This window comes from Telopea speciosissima, chromosome 2 (genome assembly GCF_018873765.1).
Source record: "Telopea speciosissima isolate NSW1024214 ecotype Mountain lineage chromosome 2, Tspe_v1, whole genome shotgun sequence".
Taxonomy (NCBI): Eukaryota; Viridiplantae; Streptophyta; class Magnoliopsida; order Proteales; family Proteaceae; genus Telopea; species Telopea speciosissima.
In genome coordinates, this window is record NC_057917.1 from 9,695,040 (window position 1) to 9,718,655 (window position 23,616).

The 23,616-nt window shown below is 38.0% G+C and overlaps 2 protein-coding genes and 1 long non-coding RNA gene across 3 annotated transcripts in view; 1 reads left to right on the top strand and 2 right to left on the bottom strand.

Moving 5' to 3' along the window:
* The window catches only part of LOC122652840 (dnaJ protein P58IPK homolog), a 23,050-nt gene extending 19,600 nt beyond the window's left edge, over nucleotides 1-3,450 (bottom strand). The window contains exon 1 of the mRNA XM_043846716.1: nucleotides 3,281-3,450. Within this exon, the coding sequence (XP_043702651.1) occupies nucleotides 3,281-3,422 (142 nt within the window). The 5' untranslated portion in view covers nucleotides 3,423-3,450. The remainder of the gene's footprint in view (nucleotides 1-3,280) is intronic.
* On the top strand, nucleotides 1,410-14,694 carry LOC122652843. The gene is made up of 3 exons (XR_006331655.1): nucleotides 1,410-1,447; nucleotides 12,651-12,653; nucleotides 14,564-14,694. It is a non-coding gene; the product is annotated as an uncharacterized LOC122652843 (long non-coding RNA).
* Nucleotides 14,695-14,729: 35 nt separating this feature from the next.
* On the bottom strand, nucleotides 14,730-16,597 carry LOC122650426 (zinc finger protein JACKDAW-like). The gene is made up of 4 exons (XM_043843842.1): nucleotides 16,413-16,597; nucleotides 15,918-16,314; nucleotides 14,866-15,718; nucleotides 14,730-14,750 (listed from the first exon to the last, which is right to left on the bottom strand). Exons 1-4 carry the CDS (start codon nucleotides 16,561-16,563, stop codon nucleotides 14,730-14,732), a joined length of 1,422 nt encoding a protein of 473 aa, XP_043699777.1. The 5' UTR covers nucleotides 16,564-16,597.
* Nucleotides 16,598-23,616: the final 7,019 nt, after the last annotated feature.

The window sequence follows — 23,616 nt, forward strand, 5'->3', positions numbered from 1 at the left end:
AAACTCTAGATCTTGCTGCTCAGCCATATTTGTCCATCAAAACCCTAATCCCCTCATCCTTCATTAATTTCCCCAAAACCCATAGTCGATCCTGACTTATTGCCCAGTTTTACAGAATATTCAAAACACTTAAAACTCTATAATACCTACATTATTAGAGTCCTATAAACCTACCTAGCCATACCCCCTAAGCCCCCTTCCATTATCCTAACCTAAGCCCTAGATTTGACCTAAAACTGCAATTCTGTTCTACTGAAACTGTAGAACCAACAGCCCCTTAGTTCCTTGTTATTGGTCCTGGTTTAATTGGCTTCTAGTAGGGCTTTACCCTCTCTAGAACTACATTAGTATTTTTTTCACTGTAATGCGTGGATCTAATTTTTTCTCTCTGCATACACAGAGTTGTTGGAGGAAAGAGGTGCGCAGGGAGAAGCATTGTATGATTCCGAAGTTTAATTCCAATTCCGTATGTGAACAGAGGAAGGGGAAGAAAAAAATTCCAAAGTCCATTCCGTAGGTGAGGTAGGAAGGATAAAAGAGGGGGGAAAAAAGGTGAAAGAAGAAAAGGGGTTTTGTACTGTGGGTGGGAAGAAAGAAGTGAACCAAAAAAAAAAAAAAGTAAAGGGTACGGAACCCACAAGGAAAGAGTTTTATTGATAAAGGAAAGGTGTATGTCACTTTAGGAAGAGGGTAGGTAAGGATTAAGAAAATAAATATTTTCCAGAGCCGATTGCATACGAGTTTGGTTCTATACGAAAATTTTGATTTTGTATGGAGAATGCGGTACGGAGGTTAGATGTCCCTAAGGTTCTTCGGCATTCCAAACTTAGTAGAAGGGACGGATCAAGTAGATTCCGCTCAATTTGTCTAGACCATGTAGATTTGTGCAAGACCAACGATAATCAAGCACTTTAAGGTTGATGGCGGACACGGAAGGCACAGATCAAGTAAATCGGATGGTGGTGAAGGGTTCAACCTTCTCCATAGAATGCTTCAACAGCTATAATGACTTCGCTCTGTGACAACAACATGTGAAGAATATTCTTACGTGGGAGGGGATAGTCAAGGCTCTCAGGCAGAAATAAAAAAAACTGGAGAAAATGAAGGAAGATGAGTGGCAAGAGTTGAGGGATCTAGCAAAAAACACAATCCAGTTGTATCTTGAGGATAACACTCTTAGTGAGGTCATCGGGTTGGCAGATCCAGAGGAAGTTCGTATAAAGCTGCATAGCAGGTACAAGTCTAGGTCGTTGACAAATCAACTGTCTTTAAAGAAACAGTTATATGGCCTTTGGTTGTCAGAGGGAGCAAAATTTGAGGTGCACTTGGCTGAATTCAACAGGATATTGATTGAATTGTCGGGTCTAGATGTTAGGACCAAAGAGGAGAACAAAGCCCTGGCTTCACTACCTCCTTCATTTGATCACATTGTCACTTACACACTACTGTTTGATAATGATACTCTCCAACTTGACAAGGTTATTGTTGCTTTGTTGATGAATGAGACACGACGGAAAACAGCGAAGAGGGTAGTGCATTGGTTATAGGTGGTGGTCAGTGAAGAGGCAAATCAAATGAGAGACTAGAGGAGTTTCACAAGTACAAGGGTCGCTCCAAGTTGAAAGGTCGCAAATAACTTGCTATTATTGTGAGGAAGGTTATAAAAGGAGTTTTCTTAGGAGTAAGGAGGATAAAAAAGAGAAGGAGAAGGAAAATGGAGGTAAATCATCAAATGTTGCTATCGTGGAAGGGTCCTTGAGTGATGATGAAGATATCTTTCTCACAACTTCATCAGATATGGAAACTTTAGATTGGATTTTAGATTTTGGTTATTCATTTCATACGTGTTCAGTCAAGGATCAGTTTACTACATATCATGCATATGATAATGGTATTATCAAAATGGAAACAAATGCAAAAAGCAAGGTTGTCGGGATTGGGACCATACGGATTTGTATTGTTTATGGGATTGTGCAAACTTTGACTGAGGTGAGGCATGTGTTGGATGCAAGGTGCTCATCTAAAGGTGTTCTTAGGGTTTATCAAGGGGCCATAGTTGTGATGCAAGGACGGATGATTGGGAATCTGTACAAACTTGCAAGGAGTGTTGAAACAGGTGGAGCTACTATTGGAACTCAGGCAAGAAGTATAGGTGGATGACAAAGACTACAGATGGTTCAGGCGATGAAGAACTGCAAGTCTAGAAAGAAGTGAGTGTCTTTCACTTCGGATTTAGTAAGTGACAATGATCTCTCGAAGCAGGCTGCAACGATAGGAGAGGTAGAGCCACGTCACGTTCTGCGGCAATAGTGAGTTGTACGGGACACCCCAAGTGGGGGTGGGGGCCATGCCGGTTTGGGTATGGCAAACATGCAAAGACACCCTGGGTGGGAGGTGTAGGCTATGTCGGTTGGGTATGGCAGATAGGTAGAGACAATGACAAAATTTGCAGAATAGACATCAACACCGGTCTTCTTCAGGGTGGTTTGCAAAATCCAAGCCAAGGTGGAGATTGTTGGGGTTGTGTGTATCTTGTATTCTACATTTCTACAATGGTCCACATAATTATAGGGCATCAATTTGTAATTGAGTCGGGTATTGGGTCCATTACATGTACGAGGTAAATTTGTAATTGTGTGGATTTAAGGCTTTTTGTTTTTTTTTTTTTGGTGAGTTAGATTTAAGGTTTTAGGGTTTCCTATATATTGTTTCTATGTGGAGAACCCTAAACACAAGCAAAGGGGAGATCCCTTTGTGAGGTGAGGTGGAGAGTGGCATGGAGAATTTTTCATGTTTAGTGGAAAATCTCTAGTTCTTTTGGCAGTTTCGGGTGGATGTAGGCATTCGTGCCAAACCACGTTAAATTCTTCGTGTTGTGTGTGATTGTTTGCTTCATTTCTTACTCATGGTTGCAGATTCATCCCCAACATTAATATCATAAATAGCATCAAATCCCAAATAACCACACATAAATCTAACAATGTCGGTATAATTGAGTTCTCTAACACGATCATAGTTTAGTACAGAGTTAGCAGAGTTCACTGAATATCAACTAAAATAAATAAAGATTTTTTTCTTAAAAAAAAAAATTTGAAACCTCACGAACGCAGCAACTCAAAGAGAATTGTATCAGCATCATTATTGGAGAAACAGAATGGAACGATTGAAACAATAAAGTAGAAACAAATCTACGAATCAGATATCGAAGAGATGCAGATGACTCTCAAGCAATCGATCGGAGCATAAGATTGCAAACAGTCAGAGAACGAGTGGGGATTACCTTGAGCAGAAACCAACGGTGGGAGAAGAAGAAGTTGGCAGGCGAGGACGAAGTGGAGGATGAAGAGAAGGAGAAAGAAACCCCTCCAAGCCTCGAAATCTACGAACTTCCTCATCAACGGCATCATTACCGTATGCTTCATGATATCGTGTCTCTGATTTCAGATATTCTTTCTCTTTCTTAACAGACGCGGGGACGAGATCACGAGATTACGAGTACGAGAGAGGGGGGAAATCAACCTAGAATGCATTCCTAGAATGCATTCCAAACGCACCCTCGACTCCAACGGATTAGTATACGAAGAAGTTCATCTCTTTTTAAAAATGCTAACCGGTCGCGTGATTCCTACCCTAGACACAGGATTGCACAAAATTACCGTTCAACCTCAGTGAATTAAAAAATCCCATTCAATTAAATGTTCATGCACGAACTCTTATTTGGCCCTGTGCTGGTGCAGGCACTATACAACCAGTTAGCGTTCTCTTGTCCAAAAATTTCTTTTTACGTCTTTGCCATTTGTACGAGTTACATCAAGACACGTAACAAACACCTATTGCCATTCTCCACGTGGTGTTAATGGGATCTTTGTCCCCTCAAGTTCGGGTTAATTCCAAATGCCCCCCTAAAAATGGCCAAACGTACGGTTGCCCCCCTGAACTTTCACTAATGCAACGTGTCCCCTTGCTTTCCAAACTAAGTACCAATATAGTCCCTCCCGTTAGATAGAGACGTTATAACCTAACGGATCCCAATTTTTGAACATCGATGGACCATTTCACCCCTTGATTGGACAAATGACCAAAATGACCTTTCCTGAAAAGAAAAAAAAAAACCAACCAACAACCATCTTCCCCAAATCGTTTACAGTTTGAGGAAGATGAGTTCTTGAGCAATTGATATTAAAATCTTCAATTGGATATGAAAACTAGTAAAATTTTACCAATGATGGAAAATTACCTTATTAGAGAAGGGAATCCTATTTCTTGGATTGAACCCAGGAGTCGCAGACGAAATGAACAGGACCACAAGCAAACCCTTCGATGGTGATGGTCTCCAAGAAGAACTCGTTCTGGTGCTTGTTGCTCACTGTTATGGCACCCGGATCCCCAAACAGAGTCCACCGTGATGGTGCTTGTTGCTCACTGCCATGGCGACTGGTCGGTTCCGCAGAGGACTTTCAAGGGTATTAGCTCCAGCCTCAAAGCTACTATGGGCTCGAGCTCACGCCTCTTAAGCTGAAGCCTAGCAGGTCAAAGCCAAGGCACAAGACACCTCTTTGCTCAAGACCTTCTCCATCTACCGATGAAATCCTGACAACCCTTCCAAACCCCAACTCCAAGATTTCCAAATTGATCTCAAGGACTGCGGTCCCATGGTCCTCGACGCTCTCATCAAAACCCCAACCGATTCACATTTCACTCACCCTTTCACGATTCTCGTTCCCTTCTCGAACAAGAGAACCCTAAAGGCCCAAACCCCATCTCTTTCCCTTGCCGTTTGCTGCAAATCTTCCCAAATAGATGCAGTTGATTAAATCTCCATTGGTTTGATCAGAATAATACAGAGTCGCCTTTTTTCGTTGAATATGAAATTAGTGTAAAGAGGACTCCAAAATCTATCCATTTTTTATCCGGTTTCGCTTTATTTTGTAGTTTCGACGCAGAGTGGGTCCTCCTGTCGAGAGTCCAGACTACCTCCCCAGATCGACAACGATCTTTATCCTGACGTTCTTTACTTGCGACTCTCAGACGAATTCAATTTCTAGAACTCATCACTGATTTTTGATTTACAAGTTTGTATCTGTTCGTCCTTTAAATTTTGGATTAAATTTTTATTTTGGGTAACTTGTTGTTTGCAGATCGTCGGATAAGCTTATGCAATTCAGTTGTAGCTAGGGTTAGGGCTTTGATTGAAAGTTCTTTTCTTTTATTTGTTTGCTGCAATTCAAATGTAGTTCCATTTCAGATTAAAAAATTCATCTTCCCCAAACCCTAAACGATTTGGGGAAGATGAATTGTAGGGATTTTTTTTTATTTTTTTATTTTTCAAACAAGGGTATTTTTGTCATTCTACCCCTATCAAGGGGCAGAATGGTCCATAAGTTTTCAAAAACTAGGTTCTGTTATCACTTAACGTCTCAGACTAACGGGAGGGACTATATTGATACTTAGTTTGGAAAGCAGGGGGGCACGTTGCACTAGTGAAAGTTCAAGGGGTAAACCGTACGTTTGGCCATTTTCAGGGGGGCATTTGGAATTAAACCCCTCAAGTGCCCTGCCCATCTCAATTCCCCCAGTGCCTGTAATAAGAGGGGGAGGGGCGCAATGATCACCCTACCCCTGCCCGAATGGGGTCCACCTCCCCTTATTACAGGCACAGGGGGGAACTGGAGGAGATAATTTTCTGTGTTAATTTGAGGAAATTCTTCAGTATTAGAAGTTTTTTTTTGCAAAAATAAAAATTAGAAGTTATGCAAAAGGAGAAAGGCAAATTACAATGTGGACTGTGGTCCAACATTTCAGCCCACAATGGTGATTCTTCGGGCCCTACGCACCTAGTACCCACATCTCAGCCCACTACCCAACATTTTAGCCCACAACAACGATTTCAAATTCTTTGAGAAATCAGGAAGGAAGGGAGTGAAGGGGATTGCAGCAGGAATGACAAAGTGCCAATTTGACCTTTGCCAACATGAATCAACCTATTCGAATCGGAATCAGCCGGTTCTGATACAGATTAATTTCAATTTTCACAACCTATTTTGAAATCTACCTTGAATGCTCTTTGATCTTTATCCTTTTTTTTTCCTACCATTTTCATTCTTTTCATCCGTAAAATAACAGAATATCAATGAAACTCATCTCATATGGATTGACAAAATTTTTGAATAAAAAACCTAAAAAAATCTATAACAATCTTTGCTTCTTTTACCCCGGTTCCATTTTCTAGGGTTTCCGTTGATTCCGGCTGTGGCAAATCTTATGTCTAGTTCTAGGTTTTAAAACCTTGCTTGCCAATGATGGCGGTGGAACATATTTGATTTCCCTTTAATAAAATGAACATATTTGGTTTTGGGGATCTCAAATGCTGGTCCATACCAGTAGGCCCGATCGCAAACCAACATGTTAGTAAGGCTACGCTTGGTAAATGTCTGAACAAAGAACGTCCGTTCTTGATTAGAAACGTTCTTTGGCGTTCTTCGTCTAGAACAGCGTTTTGAGACAAAAAATAACTGTTTGATAACGGTCTCAAGAACGCCGTTCAGAACGAAAATGGTGTTTGATAAAACCTGTTCTTCCCTATTTGATGTTAATTACTGACATTTCTTTCTAAATTACACCAAAAAATACTTGTAGCTTTTTTCTCTCTTACCATCCTTAGCATAAAATTAAAATATCTCATTAACATAATCAAAGTAATTATAGAATATGCCAAATTTAGAAAATGCCATTAAAATTGGGTTCTTGTGTGGATTAGTGTCATAACTGACAATACTATGAACAGTTGAATAAAAATTAGACCTTGGTGGATTCGAAGCATCATCCCCTTGGAACATGCTCATGTTCCAAGTGCTCTACCAATTTGAGCTAAAGACCCATCAAGTACTCATTGATTAGGGGACACAGGATAAAAATTAGACCTTGGTGGATTCGAAGCATCATCCCCTTGGAACATGCTCATGTTCCAAGTGCTCTACCAATTTGAGCTAAAGACCCATCAAGTACTCATTGATTAGGGGACAAAGGATAAAGTATTGTTAATTAATTTACTGTGTTCTTCCCAGTGGTACTTCCCAGCTAGGACCACCAGTCTATACATGCAAAAAACATACAATCTGGTCAGCTTGTAAACAGAATGGATCCATCACAACTCTATAATTCAGAAATCACTGATGATGGTGGCACTATTGTCTTTACAGAATGGATCCATCACAGCCCTATAATTCAAAAATCATCAATTAGGCTTAGTAGGAGAAGAAAAGAAGTACATGTATAAAAGAAACAGTAAAAGAAAGACAAAGGTTATGCCCTTCGCTTAAATAAATGAAAGTAGTTTCAATTTTGATACTTCAGGTCAAATAGCCATTGTATTCGCAGTAAAAAGAAAGACAGAGGTTATGCCCTTCGCTTAAATAATTTGCAAAGAAATCATATGACATGCTTTGAATGCCCAGCAAGTAAATCTTTACGGTCATGTAGCTGTTTTACAAACGACTTTTCTATGGAATTGAGGAATAGGCTATGCTTCTCATCTGTCCATTCTGTGAACATAGATCCCGCCATCTGAAAGCCCAACATAAGATTAACAATGGGAGACCAAGATGAAATTTTAAGGAAGCTGATAGGAAAATACATGGGAAAATATTTACTATTTTCTGCTACACAAGGAGGTAAAATTTGGTAGAACAGTTCCAATAATTATTTTCAGTTCAAAGAACCAAAGGATTTCTGACAATCTTTTGACGAATCTACACTCACTAGATCCACTTGATTGAACTTCCTTATCTACTCTAAAAGCTATCTAAAAGAAATAAAAGGAAAAAAAAAATTGGGGGTAGTTTAGTATACATAGAAATTAGGAAAATTCAATATAACTGCATTTCCAATTTCTTCTCTTAAAGCAAATAACAGAGATTATTCGTATTACATTGATTTCTCAAAGAAAGTGTAACTTCACAGTTTCACGTTCACAACCCTAACATGGAAAAGTAAGAAACACACAAATGAAAGAAGAAAAAAAAAATGATCAAACGACCAAAACCCATCCGATCCATACCCTAAGAAATCTCAAATGGGAAAGAGGAGAATAGAGTCAAGAAGGGTTACCAAGCTGTCCATTTCTTCTTCTTCTTCTTCTTCTTCTTCAACAAGAGTTCTGAAATTGTCTCCGGTGAGCCCAGATGTCTCGGAGACCATTGTTCTTCTGCAACTACCCTCCATGGCTGGATCCGATGAAGACGGTGGCATCTCTTGACTGAGATTCCGATTCCCTTCCATTATTAACTAAATAAAGCAAAGCTTCTTACGAAGAGAAAGAGAGAGAGAGAAGCAAGAATAGGGCGCAAGGGCTACGCTACTATTTAAGCGAGAGTGAGAGATGGCGAGAGAGCGAGACAGAGAGACAGAGAGTCAGGGAGGAAGCGAGAGAGAGAGAGGGAGGAAGCGAGAGAGAGAGAGGTATAGAGAGCGAGAGAGAGAGAGAGGAGATCGACCTGCAAGTTTGCCTCCTCCTCCTCTTCCTTTCCCCCCAGACCTGCCTTTGGGTTTTCTGCGTTTTTGGGTATTTTTCGTTGTCTTCGAGGGTTGCTCATAACTTTTGATCGTGAATCGCGATGACTTGCGTTCTTTGTCCTTGGGAGACGGTCCGTAAAGAACGTTCTTTTGGCAAAGATTTCTTTCGGTTCGTTCTTAAAAAACAAAAAAATGAACCGGCAAACCAAACAGAAAATGGCGTTTTTTTGTTCTTAAAGAACGAAAAAACAATTCTGAACACTGTTCAGACATTTACCAAACGTAGCCTAAATGGTCCGATATCAATAATCGGTCAGAATTGGACTCTGGAAGTAGCACGAAGGGTGCTCGATCGGGACCCGTAACTGACTGCTTATAGCTCAACCAACCTGTTTAGCCCATTTGTAACCCGATTAGCCCATTCAGTCAATTTATAGCCCAATTATGAATCGGAAACCAATCGACCGATTGCTTATATTTGTGGTTTAGTTGGAAGTCGGAGTAAAGGGGTTCATATGTAGGCTATGAGGCCCAAATTAATAAATGGAAGGGGCTTTAAATTGGTAGGGATGGTGGTTCTTGATCCAATAAGACCTACTAATTGGGCCAGCTCAGCTTTCGAATTACAGCCCATTTGGATATTGGGTTTTAACATAAGTGATTCCAAGCCTGTTCAACTCAGATTCCCATTGATCCAACCCTGCCCATATAGGCATTAAGAGTTTTTTTATCAATGGTTAGTTTCATTCGGTCAATTTTATTTTTTTTTATTGTTCTTATTGGTAAGATCGGAATCCCAAAATCCAGGAACTTTTTCAATGGTAGGTTAAAGAAATGGAAGGATATAGCTGGTCGATTTCGGCGAGTCCCATCGGTGCTCACCAATTTAACGCCCCACACCGTTTTTGCCCATTAAAGTAATCGGGGCCTCGTAGGCTACGACATGGACATGGTTACTGGTCCATAATGGGCAAGGTGGTTGGGGTTATAATCGGTCTTTGAATAGGTTATTTGATTAATAGGGTAAGAATTGGTTCTTAAGCGGTCTATAATCAGGTTAAATGGGCTTAAACGGCCAAATCGATCTATAAATCGTCGATTATCCATTGATCATAGGATTTGGTCGCTCCTGGTTGGGCGACCGTTAGGCCATGCATCATTAATGCACGATTATTAATTGATCGGTGTTTGAGCCCGACATGTTTAGTAATCAATCAGACTAGTCTTATGCTTCAACCGATCTAGCCTACCAATGCGGGCCAACTTTGACACCCTTATTCCCATCCAATCTTTTTTAAGTTTCCTCTCCTTTACCTCGATCCAACCTATAATTCCAAAAGATTATTTCTTTACTTGCTAGATTCAATACCTTTTATTTAACTTTTACACATGCATATAATGCTTTGGATTTTCAATCTTTTATGGGTAAAATTTTTCACATCCTTTAAACATACTTAAGTTTATAACATTCATCGTAACAAAATTTTTGGAGAAAATTTTATTTTTCTTCCCACGGTGAAAAGAACCAAGGGATGTTGTAGTTTTTCTTCTCCCTTACTATGTGAAGACCAAAACTGTCCTTCGAGTCCCATGCATCCAACTGTAATAATAGAAGTGGATGAAGAAATTCTCTCTTTACCATAGATGAAGGCCAACTCGATCCTTAATTTTTATATTTTGATTTTTCCTAGGCCAAGTACCAACTTGCACGTTCATGCTTATCCAATATTGGAAAAAGATTACCTTATAAGACAATTTGCATGCCTTACAAAATATTTTCCTAACTAAATAAGGTCAACTACATATTTTTAAGGTTAGGTTATTTGTCAAGCTTTATTCATTCATATCTTATCACTGCTTCCTCCCAAGTCACTTTCAGCCTACCCATCAATTTTTTTTTTTGACAACTATAATAGATATTATATCATACATTTAACTGCTGCACTCAATAATGGTAACACTACAAATGCTTATTCCACATTAAGTATATCTTTTATAACTTTTTTTTCTTTGAGGCCCACTCATAAATTACCTCCAAATTATTTGTTTCTTATCACTTCTTTTAATGTCTTTTTGCATTCATTGACTCTTAACATTCTCATCCGTCAATGATTACTGGAAATTAATATGGGCTTAAAGTTAATTCTTGATATAATCAAATTGTAATTGAGAATTCACTATCAAACTCTTCCTTCAGAGTTCTTACACTAATCTCTACACCATTATGCATTTTCTTTATTATATGTGGATATAATTAAAGATATGTATAATGGTGTAGTGACTAGCTAGTGTAAAAATTGTGGGAGCAGGATAGTGAATTTTCAATTACAATTAGATTACATCAAGGACCAGCTTTAGGTCCATATTTGTTTGTACTAATAATGAACGAGCTAACTAGAGACATTTAATATTAGATCCCTTGGTGTATGTTTTTTAGATGATATTGTTTTGGTAGATAAAACAAAAAAACGATAAATGCAAAGTTGAAATTATGGAGCTCAACCTTGGAATTGAATCAAAAGGTTTTAAGATAAGCAGAACAAAAACAAAGGATATGGTGAAGTGGTAAAAAGTGATAATAGCTAGGGAGACACATCAAACTGAAATTTTAGGTACGTAAGGTCAATCATAAATAAAAAAAAAAAAAGAAATAAAAGCTGAAGTGAAGGCATGCATACGGAGAGTTGTGTGATTGATGTATTTCTTGAAAACTGAAAGAACAATATTATCAGACAATTATATGACCAGAAATGTTGTATGAAAGTGAATGTTGGCAATGAAGAAATAACATATAAACAAACTTAGTGTAGCTAAAATAAAGATATTGAGATTAATGATTGGTAAAACTAGAAAAATATAAATTAACGAATGAATAAATTAGAACTAATTTAGGAGCATATAATAATTTGTGAGAAAGTCATTTGAGGTGGTATGGACATGATAATTGAGGCTTCTAATGATTCAAAATGAAGTGCTGACTTGATACAGATTGAAGGAGCTAAAAGAGCTAAGTTTGGCTTTGGATAGAGGTGACTGGAGAAAAAGGTCCATGTAACCAAACCCATTTAATTGGGGTAAGGTTGAGTTGACTTGAGTTGAACTCGAACATCCTTATGCTACTTTTGCTTTTTTTTGGGGGGTGGATAATATATTAAAGAAAGAAAAACAAAAACAAGAATAACAAAAAAAAAATAGCCTCAAAGACCCTAACAAAAGAGGGGGGAAAACCGAACCGAAACGTTTAAAAAATGGTTTTATATGTTGAAACCGAAACCATTCATAAACATTTTTGTAAAGTTTTTTAATTCTATTTTATTCAAGCAACTACTATTTTTTTATTGGAATGGATGTATGATTTGAAACGAGTGGAAGATCCCAAGTAAAGTCAAGATGCCTATTTTGAATAGTATCTGCATACCAGAGGCTTTTATTTCTAATCTTAAAAGTAATGGTGTCCCAGATTTGCTCAATAGAATGCAAGGAGGAAGTTCATCTTCTTTTACTTCTTCCCCACTAGATATAATGAACCAATGCATTAAAATCCAACTTACTAAGATTGTAACAGGAATTTTTTGTCGTTAAAATTTTTCAAGATCCACCTCTATTCTCTGTCAAAAGGAAGGATAACTCTATGAACAGACCAATATTTTGTATATACCATCCCAGACCATCTTGGAGAAAGAATATGAAAAGAAAAGAATATACACACTTTCAAGGGAGTTCCAACAAAGACAACAATTTGGAATGGACAGATTTTTTTGAGGAAGAAACTCCTAAGTGGGGAGGGAGTTGGTTAGAGCTCACCAAACAGTAAAGCAATGCCTTAAGATGGAAGAGTTAAACTAAATCGTCCTAAACCAAGAAACGCTAGGAGCTCTAAATCTCACTAGATTCCAAGCAGGAGAAGGTTTTTTTTTTTTTTTTTTTTGAAGAATTAGAAACCTACTAAAACCAAATTCCAACTGCTTCGAAGCCTGAAATGAATACTAGGAAGCTTACTCCAAACCTCAAAGAGAGAGGGAATTTCTAGGGCTAGGAATCCAAATACCATCCCTCAAAATGAAAGAAACCTTTGCAAGCCTATCTAAACCAACATCATCCGAATTATGTCAACATATTAGAAATTAGCACACTATCAGGATGTCAATTAACAAGCCAAAGAAAGGTGTTAGAACCATCGTCAATAGAATACTGAATATACTCAGACACATGATGCCTATACTTAAGAATTTTTCTCCAAGCCCAAGAAGCATCCAAAGGCAGTCTAGATGGAATCATATATTTGAGGTACCTAGAATACACCCAGTCTACTCAAATGCTCTTCTTTCCAGATGCAATATTCCAGATAAGCTTGACTATACCAACAATATTGGACTCTACGAAGACCTAAAACCCTCCCCCTCTTTTTTGGAAGACAAACCTTTGCCCAACTCATGGGATGAAGGAATTTGAGACTATTATGCCTTTTCCAAAGGAAAGAGGACATAAGAGACTCAATCTTTGAAAAGATTGAAGTTGGAAAACCAAAAACCCCAAACCAGTAATATTGGAATTTTGCATGACTGGTTTAATAAGTTGTAATCGATCTGCAGAGGAAAGTAGTTTACTATTTCCAAAGCTGAAGTCTCTTGTGAAGCCTATCCAAGATCGGAGAACAATGATGGTTTGAAAGCATCGAAGAAATCAACGACAGATATTCAAAATTTCAGCAAATGCAGACGTTAGCGAAGGACTTTCCGGTATCAGAGCAAGAGCAATAAGCAGTTATGACCGTTTGGAAGTGGTTACGATTGTTGGGATGCAGGACCCGATCAATTTGATCAATCTTGGAGGATATTACCTTCTTGTTTTCATATTTTATATGTTGTATTTTCAACTTTGTTCCATGGGAGACTAATAGCTTGGCTGACTCCTTTGGTGACGCTTACTCCTTCCATGTGTGTTTCACATTGATTGTAATCAAAATAATAAAATAAAAACATGTTAAAGAGTGTTTTTAAGGGAAATTACTTGGGTTCCCATGTTTGGAGCTATTGTAAAACATGTGCTCTTTAAAGTCTCGCGTGAAATAGATTAGGAAAATTTTCAAATTCAAAGTTGAAACAACTCTTCACATATTTCACAATTTCACATTAACTTGATTTCAACTTCTCATAAATAAGGTAAAAAGAATCATATATACCAAACACCCAATTTTCAATTTATAACCCCATGAAATTAAAACAGAAATCATACCAAACTAGTCCTTACTTTATTCATTCAATTTGCTTGAACGATGCTTAGCATGGAATTAATTTAAGATCAACTTAATGGAATGTAGTACTATTTAGCCATTCTCCATGGACTGTGACACAACACAACACAACTAGGGTGGAAGCAAATCATTAAAAGTTTGGCAGTCGATCTGGTAGAGTGGGTAAGGACCACCTTCCTTCAACCTCAAGTACCCCAATTTCGATTTCCGACTTCCTTGTTTCTCTTGTTGAGACTTGAGAAGTAGCTTTCAGCAGAGCCGTTCCGTAGCCGAAACGACTTATAAAAATGCTGAAAACCGGATAAAAATAAATCAAAAGAGAGAGTGAGAGAAAGTATTTTATTGTTAGAGTGAGAGAAGCGCATGGAAGAAACGCCATGACTCCCAAACTACTACTACGTTGACGTTACCGCCGGCTAACTTTGACCGACGGTCAACTAATTTCTTTCTGTAATTTTCTACGATGGTTTCAATTTCAAAGCTAAACATGATTGGAATGCGAGAAAATAACTGGTAACATGCATGAGTGATTCCTATTTTCTCTCTCTTACTTTTCTGATTGGTTTCCCAAGTTGCTTCTCACATCATCACATGCACTGCCTTCTGGTTCTGTCTCTTTCTTTCCAACTTTTTTTTTTTTTTTTTTTTTCTCTACTAAGTGGTAACAGTTCTTCTCTATCTCTCTCTCTCTCTCTCATTTCGTTAAACCCTTTTCACTGACAGATCCCTCGGCAACTCTCTCTGATTCTCTGCCTAAAAGCTTCCAGGCTTTTCCTGTCACATGATGTATCAGATCAGATGAAGAACATGGATTTCAGTAATCAATGGTTGCCATTGCTGCTGTAGTGGTGGCTAAGGTCACCCATGGAAGAAGCAAACCTCACCAATTCCTGTTGTAGAAATGGTCGTCCAATGTCTCCTCCTCCTCCTCCTACCCCCAAAAAATCTCTAGTCAAGCTATGCTCTACTTGATTTGCATTTGCTCCTGAAATCCCATGGATCTTCAATTTAGTCCCACCTTGTTGTGCTATCATCAGATGATCTAATTGGTTATTGGGTGCTTCTGCTAATGAGCTTAAGTTCCCTCCGCTGGTTGCGACATTCGATATCGAATGAGAATGCATCAGATCACTCATTGAAGAGCTGAGGACTCCAAACCCACCAAGGAATGAAGGGTTATTGGGATTGTTACCGTTGCCGTCGCCATTACTGTTGATATTGCTCCTTGTGGATCCCATTTGGGCTGCCTTCTGTAAAAGGGCGGTGGCTGACATTGGAGCTGATGAACTGGATTGATTTGTAGAGGTGGTAGATGAATACAAAGAAGCTAAGCTTTCAACTAAAGGTCCTTTGTGGTTGTTGACATTGTTGTGACCTTCTTCCTTTAATCCTCTTGGAGATGTGGATAAAGAAAGACTGGCCGCCGGTGCCGCCATGGCACCGGTCGAAGGCCGGCCTAGCCACTGCTGCATCTGAGGCTGAGGCTGTATGCATCCACCATAATCCATCATTGAAGATGATGGGCTGAAGAGATTAGTGGATGCCATTTGAACCAATTCAGGCAAGCTAGTGGAGCTTGGTGTCAAGAAAGCATTCGAATTCGCAGCCGCAGCCACATCTATGGGGTTCATGGCCTGATGATGTTGATGATCCAACCAAAGTGACAACCTGGGCTTTTGATGATGATGGTTTGATGGATCAAGAGTGTTATTAGTGAATAAAGTCTGGTTCAATTGAGGGATTCCATTACCATCTGCTTCTCCTCCTCTTCCTCTGCTGCCAAACCCATGAGGCAGACTCATGCTCTGAGTAGTATTGTTGATTGACATCGAGCTAATCACATCCGATGTGGGATAATTGCTTTCGCGTGGAACCTCTGCAACTGAAGTAAACCTCACACTCTCTTCTGCTAGAGCATCACAGAAGGCTCTGTGGGTTATGAAACTATCCTTCCTGTTTCATACAAAACAAAACAAAACAAAACAAAAAAACAGATACTTATAGTAATAAATATAACACATTAAATTGGGTAGCATTTAATTCGAACTAAAATTCCATGATCCATGATCATGAGCATTTATTTTATGATTCTTCCATAAATTAAACTAAGATTTGACCTAGAAATGGAAACTTGAAAGAAGAAATTTAATACCTAGAGAAGAGTGTTCCGCAGTCACATTTATACTCTCGAGTTCCACAAGTTTTAGTATGAGCTTTCCAATCAGATTGAACAGCGTATTTCTTGGAACATTTCTCACATTTCCATTTCTTCTCGCCATGTTTTCTGCTGAAATGTTTCTTGATACCAGTGAGATCTCCAAGTGCTCTTGATGGATCGTGATGCACGCAGCTTTTCTCGGGGCATATGTAAACCCTTTTCCGAATTTCTTTGCTTGTTCTCTGCCGGAGCTTCCATGGTAGGTTATGACCTCTCCGGTGAAGCTGTAAATTCTGGTCTCTCTGGAATCCTTTATTGCAGATTTCACACACAAATCTGTTTGTGGCCATAAGAGTTTTGGGTGATATAGCTATCACTTCTGCATCTGGATCTGTTATTGACATATCAAGAAAAGAAAGAAAACCCATTAACTGACCGATCAATAGAAAGCTGCAAACAAACAAACAAACAAAAAAAAAATTAATTCACCTGGCGTTCCTGGGAGATTCCTCTTTTTCTTCACAACTGGAGTGGGATTAGGGGGAAGGTTATTATTAGGGTTTGGATTAATGGTTTCTTGATGAGAAAAACCTCTGATGGAAGTGGGAATTGAAAGCCCATCTCCAGACATCATCTGCATATCTAATTATGAGAATTTAGTTGCAGCAGAAGGAGACGAACTAAGAGTCTTGGACAGTTCAAACTTCAAAGCCAAAACAAGAGCTATAGATTTTTCTACTCCAAAATCCAAAGAAGAAGAACACAAAAACACCCAGAAAATGCTAAATCCTCAGGGTATATTCAAACTCCTGAAATCTCAAATTCTACCAAAAAAACAAAAATAATTAAGAAACCCAAATTAACTCACTCTAATCCAACAAAGCAAGACCCAACAGCTAGCCCAGCAAGGCAGCAAAGAGACTCTACAGTATGAGACACTCTTCTAATTAGTTCTTACAGAAGTTCCTCCTTAACCTTATTTGAATGCAAGAAAAAACCAAAAACCCATGAAAACTATAGAGAATATTTCATCTCTATCTATCCTTCTCTCTGTCTCTCTCTCTCCTTCCTTATCCTACACGCCTTCTCAACAAAGTCGGTCAGCCTTAGACTTAACTGGACCACCGCCTCTCTCTCTCTCTCTCTCTCTCTCTCTCTAGCGCACGCACATTTTTGTAATTTTGTGTTGGTGTGTCCTTTTTTAGGGTTACGACTTATGAGGCCAAAGTGAACTGCTTCTTCCTCTTATCCAAGTGCGCGAAAGATCGAAGGATTGGATGAGAGAGAGAGAGAGAGGGGCGGAATATTTTTAAATAAAAAGGTTAAATAAAAGGTAATAATTTAGGAAGGAAAAGGTGAGAAGGTATGTCTTCTCAAATCTCAAGTACGATTTGAAGGGAAAAAAGGTTAAAACTTAAAAAGGCTCTTACCTTTACAGCCCTTCATCAGGGAAACATGATTATACTATTATTGCGTTAATATTTTTATTTTATTATTTTCTGCAGGAAACCCTATTTCTACATGCACAGAGGGTGCCGTCACCCTCACCGGTAGGGTCCACAGAACGGTCAGTCTCGTGATGTTGTCTGCTTGAGACGAGTGGTGTTGGGTCCTACTACGGTCCTACCTGACCTGACTCTGCAACTCTGCACCATCCATCCATGCAGTATCACAGTATGACGTGGCAGGGCTGCAGGGGAGGATATGGTGAATTACAGCAAGGGGTCAAACTGAAAGGTTGGGCCTACGAGTGTCAATCCGTCGGTTCGGATCGATCAAGGCTGAATTGATTTTGATGTGATAATGGTGAATCTGAAACCAAACTAATAAAGAAAACTATGGTTTCAGTCATTTTGGGTTTGGTTTGGTTTCGGTTTCTTATCAGTTTCTTTAATAGATTTGTTATCTGATTGGTTTCGATCGATTTTGGTCCAATTTAAGTTCGGTTTAACATATACATACATCTAAAATTATGGGGGGAAAATATATATGATTTTTAATGAGTTTTGGGTTGGTATCGGATTGTATTGGTTTGGTTTCGTTTTGTGTCAAGTTACTTTGCTTTTGGTTTGGTTTCAGGTGTGGAATACCCCAAGCCGAAGCCTATCTAATACGGATTAGTTCGTATGGTTTGAACCAATTTCACATGTTCCGGCTAGGTTTTGAGATCCTTAGTTCTGCTTTAGGACAATACAGTTGGGTGGATCATTGGTTAGGTGAGTCATGTCTCATGAGTGGATTAGGTTGGAGCACATGGTTCAAAAACTTGGAACTAGGATTTGGATTGGAATCAACCTAGATCGATCTCGATAAGGATTGGACAAGCCGTAATCAGGTTTGACATAAAAAATGGTGTATCCAATGTATGAACTTACCCCATGTAGATAAGTTGTTTGAGAGACTCAAACTCGTGACCACATGGTCATAATGGAGCAACCTAACCCTAACACCAAGGTCCACTTCTAAATACGGAACTTTTTTGAATAAAATCCTAAATTCTTAATGCATGTATCAACAAAAAGTACTGGGCGGTTTTCCTTTACAGTAATCATGATTGCCAAAGGATAGGGTAAAAGAGGTAATATGGGAATTCTTCCCACAGGGGACTACAATTCACCCACCATTCTAGGCTTGTAGGGTTCACAAACCTTACTATATTCCCAAAATACCCTCCTGATATCCCCTTCGGCCTTCTTTCACTATCCCATTCACTGTGGATGAAGGAAAACTCAATCTGAATAATACTAACCCTAGATTTATGAACCTTTTTCACAATTAATGAAGGAAAACTTTCTCCAAAAGAACCTCTAAGGAAATTGAATAATAATAAACCTTGACCTATGAACATTTTCCACAGTTAATGAAAGAAAACTTTATCCAAAAGAACCTATAATGAAATTGTTTTCTCTTTCAACATTGTTAGGGATTGTGGATTATTGTGGCTATTGTGGGGTCGCTTAATTCGGACTTTTAATCATGATTCTGTGATAAGATGGGCGGCAAAATTCATTACCCACATAATTGATTTGCAAAATAAATCTAGAGTTCTAACAAAGTCCATCGATTAGATGTTAATGGCCCGACAAAGCTGATTTATGTCCTAGGTTCTAATTGGTTCGCCGGCCAACTGGGCCCTCTCCTGTTTTAGAGTGGATCTCTCTCTCTCTATTTGGAAAGGAGGATTTGGCGGTTTGATCTCCAAATGAAGAATTCTAATATTTTAGAACTAAACCAACTCAATTAGGTGAAGGGATCTAGATCTTCTATGGCGAGCTGTCCGTAGCTGTTTGAGCGGTGCAGATTGAGACATGTGTGCAAAGATTGCCTTACCCCTGCCCAAACGTCTTGTCCGAACGAGGTAAGGCAATCATTACACGCACGATCCAGTCTATGCCGCACAAGCCGCTACGGGCAGCTGGGCCGTAGAGGATCTGTGTTGTTAGGTGAAGTGCTTTGCAAAATTTAGAAGTCCCTCCAGTAGTCTATCTGTCTAATTAACTTTTTACTGTTCACTAATCCATCAACCTATGAATACATCTTTGGTTATTAAAGATTCTCTCTCTCTCTCTCTCCTTATGATATGTTTCATGTATCACCTTACATTTAGTAATAAAATTTGTGGACCAAAAAATAAGATAAAACTTAAATATGTAAAGATGTATTAATTTATAAAAATGAATAATACTTATATATGTACGTTGCATATTTTTTAATCCATACTAATCTGAATATTATATGTATTTTTCTAAATCACATATGTTAACAATACTTTTCAACTGCACATGCAAAAGTTGCAAATAATATCAGAATTTTCTAGTTTAAACATGTGCTTAAGCATGCTGCTTTCATAAATATTATCTCATACTTGAATATCCAATAAATAATTATGTGCAAGAATTGATCTAAAAATTTTGATTGATTCAGCTACATAGATCCCAATACTGGTTTTGTGGATTAAACCTAACAAATCCTTAGTATCCAATGCCAAACTCTTTGTTAGTGTTTTTTTAGAGGTTTTTTATTGATATTTCTTAAGATGTCAAATAATCTATAATTTTATTTTTTTGTCCTTTTAGTAGAATCACATATTTTTTCTTTTTTTGATAAAATAGAATGACATTTTTCTTTTACATAATAAGTCATTTTCAAATTATTTTGAAAATCATTTTTTAATCTTGACTTTAATAACGTTTGTAACTAAAACAAGAGACAATCAAAAGAATGTGTCAAGTTCTAAATAACTTCAATTTTATCTTAACTTAGAAACCAAATTCATCATTAATACCATCACTATCATCTCCAGGAGACCCCTTTGTGTATGAACTAGTAAGATCCCCCCCCCCCTCCCCCAAAAGAAAAATTATGAATTTCATGATTTAATTGCAAAATTATATGGGAAAAAAAACGATGTCTGATCACATGTAACTTGCACCAAGACACAGCTCCCACTAAATGACCTCCCTATCTCCTATAAAATAAAAAAATTCCCCTTAGTCGATGTCCATGTGCGCTCCCATTGGTCCCCACTCTGGTGCAAGTGTCATGCAGCTTGACAACGACCTCTTTCTCAAATTATATATAGTAAAGCAAAAGTTTTTATGCACAACCATGCAAGTGCATGACCATGTTCATGGGCATCGAATGGGGACAAACAGGGGTCAAAATGACCAAAACCCTCCTCATGCACAAAAATTGTTCCCTATAATAAATTAAACAAAAAAATACCAATCCAAGGGCAATCCCCTAGGGTCCAAAACCCTACCTATAGAGACGATTACTCCTATACCTAAAACTAATAGGCCATGCAAAATTAAAGAATGGAGAGGTTGAGATTTGAGAAAGAGAGGGCTTTTTGTGCATGGATTCATTTGGAGCTGACTTTGATTAGAATTGAACCGCCGTTTCCAATTTGCCTTCTTTTACAAGGCAGATTAATTTTCAGTTTTTAACCCTAATATCAACAACTGAAGAAGGAATCGACACCATTAATTAATCTCTAATCTAAATTTTAGTTTTAATAAATGGAGAAGAGTAAGTGTACGAAACATAGTTTTTTTCAACTACTTTTGGCTTCTTGTATTCGGAGCTTCCTCTACAACGACCGATGCTTTCTTCCTCCCCTTTCTTCTCGCTTCCCGACACTTACACACGAACATATCACGTAACCCTAGAATAAAAAAAAACCCTAATTCCCAGGAGAGGAAACGAAGGGAGCAGCCGACCAGATACGACATCTCTCCACACCATTCCACCTCATAGATTCCTCTTCTCTCTCTCTCTCTCTCTTACAATTATTTGTTTATACTTCTTGGGTCTTGTTTGGTCAAGTTACGGCAAAAGAATACGGTTAAATTGAAAGTTAGAACACAAAAAGGAATAAAAAGATTATTTCTAACACATTCAAAGGAGGGTTGGTATTTCCAAGGACTCTTATCTTGTTATAGATTAAATGGAAGGTTATTAGTGTGGATGACTGAGCCCTACAATTCTGGATTCAGATCCGTAGCGGTTTGAGCTGCTTAGACTGAGCCGCGCGCATGAAGACCGCCTTATTTCTGTTCAAACGCCTTGCTTGAGTGGGGGTAAAGCAACCATTGCATGCGCAATCTAGTCTGTACCGCACAGGTTGTTACGGGCAGCTGCGCCATAGATGATCTGAATTGTACAATTCTTTTTTATTTATTTGGTTTTTGTTGGACTCAGTCTAAGGTGGACAATGATAATGATGATGATGATGATGATGGACATATAAGCATTAGAGTTTGGACTTTGGTGTTTTTTCGTAGCCATGAACATATTTGATAAGATATGAGGGCCCACCTTTGAATCAAAATTAAAAAGATCATTTTATTGGGTATTTGGTTGCATGGGTGGTGGACCTTCTACCCATATCTTTCATGGGTGGAAGCATTAGGCAGCTCTAATGGTTTCATGGATATATATATATATATATATATATATATATATATATATATATATATATGTAGGTTCTATACTTCAATTGAACATTCTAAAGTCAAAATAGATAGATGATAATTAAGGAAAATTTTCTTGTAAAATAAGATATATATATATATATATATATATATATATATTTTTTTTTTTTTTAATTAGGAAAAATGCTCACTACAGTGTGCAGGATGTGCCCAGACACATATATGGGGGTGGGCAAAATGATTGTTTCGCCCCCTGAACGATCGAAATGACTGTCGTGTCCTACCCCATGTGTCTGGGTGCAGCATGAGCTCCTGGGTAGAGAACATTGCCCCTATTTATTTTATTGGTTGGGGTTTTTCTAGGCGCTACTATGCCTAGTGAAGTGTAACGCTTCACTATTTTCCACTTGGTAGTACATGAGAGTCCATGTGACAGAAGACGTCACATACTTCTTAATGGTCAAATTTTAGTCCAAAGTAAGGAGAGAAAATTGTTCAAACTATGATTCAGAGTTTTAAGTAAAATTATCAAAATGCCATCAAATGGAGATGGATATAAAATACAAAATGATATCTTTTATAATTTTAACTATGTCTTCTACTCATTTTAAACAGAAATTGTACCAATAAGATGTTTGTCTGGTCTTCTATTACATGGACTGTATCGATCCATATACTGATTTGTGACAAATAGTGAAACGTTATAATTCACAAGGCATATAAAGGAGATTAACAAAATAGTAAACTAGTGTTGTGAAGGGACACCACCGAGTGGTCAGATCGAATAAGATTGTCCAAAGACCATATGCTCTGGATACATCAAAGGACACCCACCCCACCACCTTTATAGGCCAGTGGTGTCTCTCTTGAGTAAAATTTGGCTTAATTGTGGAATACCTAAAAGATTAATTTAACTGACCATCGAAATCTCAATCAAAAGACGGGGGGAGTGGATTGATGTGGTTTGACTAGATTTCGGCTCCTAACCAATTAATAACTAATAGAGGGTCCAATAGGAGAAACATAATGGACAGAGGCAGAGTGAGGAAGCAAAGGGAGGGTCTCTCTCTCTCTCTTTCTCTCATTGGACTTCTCCAGTGATTGGAGAGGAGCCGAACTCAATGAGCTAGCTAGGTAGGTAGGTCAACTTGGCCAAATTAGGTTGAACCAAGTTTAATGGTTCAAATTAATGCTACACATGGCCGGAATTTATATAATTATGATAGGTTATTAATTCATCTTGGTTATGGACCGGCTTGTTCCTGCAAAGCCCTAGGATCAAATCTCATCCCCTTCACCTTGGGGAATTGGTTTATTTATTTATTTATTGGTGGGAGGGGAATTGTTGTATGTAAGGGTGTCAAATTGGAACTAGGCCGAATAAATCGAACAAAATTAGAATTGAATAAAACTCTATTCCAATTTGGTTATAGAATGTAGGAACTGAATTCTATTCAATTCTAGTTCTTGTATAGGAATTGTCGGTTCAAATTAAAATCGAATCAAACTGAGATATTAATATATTATAGCATTTTTTTTTAATGGAATATATTTTATATTATATTATAATATATTAATGAATTATAATAATAGTTACTAATATGAGTATTAGATTTTATACTACTTCTATATATACATATTAATATTTTATAATTCGATTATATTATATAAATGAACCGAGTGTTGGACAAGTGTGTGTCCATCAAACCCGGTTCGGTCCGGTTCAACTTTGTATTGAACATTTATACATTTTAGTT